Source organism: Palaemon carinicauda, chromosome 24 (genome assembly GCF_036898095.1).
Source record: "Palaemon carinicauda isolate YSFRI2023 chromosome 24, ASM3689809v2, whole genome shotgun sequence".
Classification (NCBI taxonomy): Eukaryota; Metazoa; Arthropoda; class Malacostraca; order Decapoda; family Palaemonidae; genus Palaemon; species Palaemon carinicauda.
In genome coordinates, this window is record NC_090748.1 from 63,931,327 (window position 1) to 63,937,209 (window position 5,883).

A 5,883-nucleotide genomic window follows, 5' to 3' on the forward strand; every position below is an offset into this window, starting at 1 on the left:
GACAGAAAAGTATAATAGTTAGGGGTAGGTTAAAGAAACATATTCAATTTTGGAGGTCAATTGGCTCGAGTGATTTTGTACTCGACGTAATAGAAAAAGGCTACAAGTTACCTTTGTATTCGATACTTTCGAGAACATTTTGTAAAAACAATAAATCTGCTTTGTTAGAATTTGATTTTGTTTCAGAAGCTATCCAAGATCTAGTAGATAGAGCACTAATATCAGTTTGCGAAAGCCCCCCTTATGTTGTAAATCCGTTGACTGTTTCCATTCAAAATTCTAAACGTAAAAGACTTATTCTTGATTTAAGAGAAGTGAATAAGCATTTGTGGAAACAACCTGTAAAATATGAAGATATTAGAATTGCATTATCATTGTTTAAAAGTAAGGGTTATCAAATTAAGTTTGATTTGACCAGCGCTTATCATTTTGTTGACATCTATGAGCCTCACACAGAATACCTTGGGTTTTCTTGGATAAATAGGGAAGGAAAGACTAATTTTTACAAGTTTAATGTTCTCCCTTTCGGAATTTCAAGCGCCTGTTATATGTTTACAAAGTTGACAAGACCGCTGCTGAAGAAATGGCGCGGTGAGGGTAAGTTTGTCACCATGTTCTTAGATGATGGATACGGTTGTTCGCAATCTCTTGATGGCGCAATTAAACTTAGCCAGCATATAAAAAATGATTTGTTGTCATCGGGATTTATCCCGAATGCAACAAAATGTATCTGGTCACCCACTCAGGTTCTGGAGTTTTTAGGTGTGATGCTTGATTCCGGAAACAGTTCGATATTTATCCCTGATCGAAGATTACTTAAGTGCATCAATGCGATTTCAGAAATATTGACTAGTATTAAAGTACACAGGTACGTTCATGTTAAGAAAGTAGCGAGCTGTATTGGTCAAATTATCTCAATGAGTGTTGTCATAGGAAAAGTTTCTCAAATAATGACCCGGAATTTAAGTATTGACGTACTCGCGGCTAGTCACTGGGATCAGTATATAAAAATTTCTGATGAAAGTAAGAGACAACTAGAATTTTGGCAAATATCTCTGTCGGAACTGAATATAAAACATACCAATGTGTCTTTTCAATGCTCAAAAATTGTGTATTCTGACGCTAGTAGTACAGGGTTTGCTGGTTATGCAGTCAGTGCGAAAACCGGAATTTCATATGGTACATGGTCCATTGAAGAAAGTCTTAAGTCTTCGACATGGCGAGAATTGGTAGCTGTTTATCGTGTTTTACAGTCGTTAGGTCATATTCTGACTGGTCAGAGGGTGAAATGGTTTACTGACAATCAAGGGGTTGAAGCGATCGTATCGAAAGGTTCTATGAAGGTGGAATTGCAAAGTATAGCTATTGATATTTTTCGATTTTGTATTGCAAAGTCTATTTTGTTGGAAATAGAATGGATTCCTAGAACAATGAATGAAAAAGCAGATTATCTGTCAAAGATTATAGACATTGATGACTGGGGTATCTCATTTGAAATATTTGATATGATTCAGGCTAGATTTGGAAATATACATATTGATTGGTTCGCTTTCGAACATAATGCGAAACTGAATTCGTATTATTCAAGATATTGGAGTCCCACGTGTAACGGTATAGACGCCTTTTCAGAACATTGGGGAGGAAAGTTCGGATTATTTGTTCCCCCAATCACTGTCATTACACAGGTTATCAAGAAAATGGCCTTTGACAAAGCTGTTGGTGTTCTTGTTGTGCCTTGCTGGAAATCAGCTTTGTTTTGGCCATTTCTTTGTCCAACAGGGTCATTTATACCAGAGGTAGTTGATTGGTTCGATTTACCAATTAACAGAGAGAATTATGTGTCTAGTAGGAGTGGAAAAGGTATGTTTGGAAATATTGATTTGAATTTCCGTATGTTGGCACTGAAAGTTGATTTTTCTTCAATAAGTTAGTCATCATTATATTTGCGGCGAATGTGAGGCTACGTCCCTCGTACGGGACTGCTTGTATAAAAGTTACACTGTCTAATTTTTGGTTTTATGAAAATTGACAAACTCGATACTGCATTCAAAACATAACTTTAAAGACGGAGATGCAAAATTGTCAGTGGTATTTGAAGCACACGCAGTATTGCGTAGGTGCAGTAATATTTAAGAAATTGTAAAATAAATTAAGGCAGTATTGCCGTGTTTGAAAGCGCAAGCAGTATTGCGGGAGCGCAGTTTTATTAAAAAAAAAAAAAAAAAAAAAAAAAAAAAAAAAAAAAAAAAAAAAAAAAAAAAAAAAATTGTATAAAGAAAAGTAGTATTGTCGTGCTTGGAAGCGCAAGCAGCATTGCGGAGGCGCAGTTATAATAAAGGCAGTATTGCCGTGCTTGAATGCGCAAGCAGTATTGCGGAGGCGCAGTTATAACAAGGCAGTATTGCCGTACTTGAGGTTGAGAGCGCAAGCAGTATTGCGGAGGCGCAGTTATATAAAGGCAGTATTGCCGTGTTTGAAAGCGCAAGCAGTATTGCGGAGGCGCAGTTACAATAGAGGCAGTATTGCCGTGCTTGAATGCGCAAGCAGTATTGCGGAGGCGCAGTTATAACAATGGTAGTATTGCCGTGTTTGAAAGCACAAGCAGTATTGCGGAAGTGCAGGTATATTTGAATTGGTCTTTGAAAGTTTAAATGTATTATATTGAAGTTATGTCCAATTTCAGATTTATTAACAATAGACTTTACGTGTGTTTTTTCAGATCCATAAGACCAAAATTGATCAGCTCCCAGAAGTGATGGCGGGAAAAGTGCACCTACTTCCGAATTTGTTGAAGAAATCAAGGGCAGATTCAACCAGTTCAAAATATCATGGAGCGTTTGTGCGCTTTCAGAAGTGGGTATCATGCAACGGCTTGGGAAGTGGAGACGCTTTGCCCGCTAAATCCTTCATAGTAGCGATATATTTGGCTTCTTTAATTCAGTCTGTAAATTCACCTAGCCCAGTTATTGCTGCTTTCTATGCAATAAAATGGTATCATGACATTAACGGTCTATATTCTCCAACGAATTCAAAGTTAGTTGAAAATATTTTAGAAGCGGCCAAAAGAGTTTTGGGGAAACCAGTCGTTAAAAAAGAACCAATCACTGTTGATATCATTACATCTTTGTACAACAGACTATACGAATACAATAATATAAAAAATCAGAGAACAATTTGTGCATTTTTGATAGGCTTTTCTGGATTTTTGAGAAGTCGTGAAATGTTAAGTATTAAGATATCTAACATTGTATTTCATACTACTTATATGGCCATTTTTATGGAAGGCAGCAAGACTGACAAATATAGAGATGGTTCTTGGATAATGATTGCAAAAACAGGTACAAATATTTGTCCTGTAGATAACACTGTGAAATTAATAAAATGGGCAAACTTGAATGGTGATGATTACTTGTTTTGTAATTTAAGTGCTACAAAAACTGGACATAAGGTGAGAAATGTTAACAAAAAGATGTCCTACACAAATCTTCGTGACATATTCATAAATGCATTGAAGCCTCATGTGTCAGATGTGAAAAAGTATTGTGTTCATTCTTTAAGATCTGGGGGAGCCACCGCAGCAGCTAACAACGGTGTCAAAGATCGTATGTTTAAACGACATGGTCGTTGGGCTAGCGAAACCGCAAAAGACGGTTACGTGAAAGATAGTATCGATGAAATGTTAAAAGTATCTCTAAGTCTTGGCTTGTAGAAGTATTGTATTTGTTCATTATATTGCTGATCCAAACATGTTTAAGATTTATTCATTACAAACGAAGGCCCCGTTCTTTATATTCAGCAACGTCCGAGTGCTATACGAGCAGTCGTATCCAAATTCAATAAATTAAATTTGATTTGACTTTGTTTTATTTGTCTGTCCATACTGAGACATGGAGTATATACAGGAAATGTAATTTTCCACGTTTGAATTTATGATTAGGAGGAAAATTAATTTCCTTGATAGATGGAATGTCCAGTAGGTGGCGTGTCAGTAAGTTTGCTCGGTTGGTCTTAGGTGGGGAACAAGTCATTCAGCTTCGGACGTTGGACTGAACGAACAAGCGTTTATAAAACAAACAAGGAATTAAATTGATGTTATTAAGCTTTTTGTTTGGATCAGCAAATTGTAGTTATCATGATTGTTTAAATGTAATGGTGTATGTATAAAGAGTCTAAATGCCTTGAGTAAAGGCACCGTGTTTCAGCAACGTCCGAGTGCTATACGAGCAGTCGTATCAGCAACGTCCGAGTGCTATACGAGCAGTCGTATCCAAATTCAATAAATTAAATTTGATTTGACTTTGTTTTATTTGTCTGTCCATACTGAGACATGGAGTATATACAGGAACTATGATCTCTTATACAGGGTCTTTAGAATTGAAGTTTAATGAAAGGTTGAAAATGCGTAAATCAGACTATGGCTACGATAAATAAAATTTTGAAATCAAATTGCTTGAATTTACATATAAAAATTTGGCTATATATCAGTTTAGTGAGATCAGTGTTACTGAATGGACATGAGTTATGGTATGGCAATGAAATAATATCCACCAGATTAGTAAATTTAACAGCAGAGCCCTCAGGAGAATATTGGAGTTAAATTACAGGACAGGATGAGAAATGAAACTATTGGAGAGATTACTCAATTGCCATATTTGAATAAGATGATGATGAGAGGTAGATGGAGAGGGTTTGGGCATGCTCTTCACACTCCCCAAGAGAGATTAGTTCACCAAACGGTTAGCTGGGCCCCACAAGGGACTAGAAGAGTTGGAAGGAGATCCACGCCTACACGGCTGAGGTCTATGAAGTGTGAAGTAGGAGGAGCTGGTAATGTAAAAAGGTCAAACCCCAGACATGAATAAGGATATATCTGAGGCCTTTGTCCTGCAGCAGACTAGAAACGGCTGAATTTTGTTGTATATACTATATATATATATATATAATATATACATATATATATATATATATATATATGTATATTTTATATATATATATACATATATATATATATATATATATATACATGTGTGTGTGTGTGTCATGCCTAATATGAAGAATTGCCTAATTCGTAAACTAGGCAGTCGAATTGCCAGATTTGTATATTAGGCACTAACGTTACCTAACTTGTAAACGCCTTTCAAAACTATGCCTATTTCACGAACTGGGCCGCCTAGTTTGTAAACTAGGTAGCCTATTTTGTTAAATAGGCAAATTACCTAGCTTGTAAATTAAGCAGTCATGAAATATTTCACTGTTATACATAACCTTCTTTTTTTGTTTACAGTGTTTCTAATTAAAAGTCCGTCATTTTTCTTCATTAACTCTTACTTACTCACTGCTGATCAGTACTTAGCAAGCTATGAATACATCCAAGATGACTGAGGACAAAGCTTGATTTAGAGAAAGGTTTGAATCAAGTCTGATACACTAAATCTGAAACTTATATGTTACCCACCTATGTTACCATATGCTGAAATGTACCAGGTTATTGTCACCGAACTGGCTGGATCAACCTCGTAGAAAACTTAATACCTAAAGAAAAAATTTGAAGTAATTGAAGTTGGTGGAATGAAAAAAATAATCACGGTGAGTCTCTCTCTCTCTCTCTCTCTCTCTCTCTCTCTCTCTCTCTCTCCATATATTTCTATAAAACATACCAGAAAGAGAAAACAAAACCAAATAAGGGAATTGTCGTACGGGTTTGAAAAGTAAGACTTTTGCAGAACGAGGACAAGTAGATCTCATTGTGATGAAATCAAACCCTAACCGTTGATTGAAATATATTTTAAATCATCATGACCATTTCTCAAAATTCCCGGTCCTTAAGCTAATCAAGTCCCTAGACATTAGCAGAAACTGCATACAATCTAATTGATATATTTA

General features: G+C 35.9%; 2 protein-coding genes across 2 annotated transcripts; both read left to right on the plus strand.

Moving 5' to 3' along the window:
* The first annotated feature begins 611 nt into the window (after window positions 1-611).
* LOC137618409 (uncharacterized) lies at window positions 612-1,931 on the plus strand. Its single transcript, XM_068348578.1, has one exon. It carries the CDS (start codon window positions 612-614, stop codon window positions 1,929-1,931), a length of 1,320 nt encoding a protein of 439 aa, XP_068204679.1.
* Window positions 1,932-2,755: 824 nt separating this feature from the next.
* LOC137618411 (integrase/recombinase xerD homolog) lies at window positions 2,756-3,709 on the plus strand. Its single transcript, XM_068348579.1, has one exon. It carries the CDS (start codon window positions 2,756-2,758, stop codon window positions 3,707-3,709), a length of 954 nt encoding a protein of 317 aa, XP_068204680.1.
* The last annotated feature ends 2,174 nt before the right edge of the window (window positions 3,710-5,883 follow it).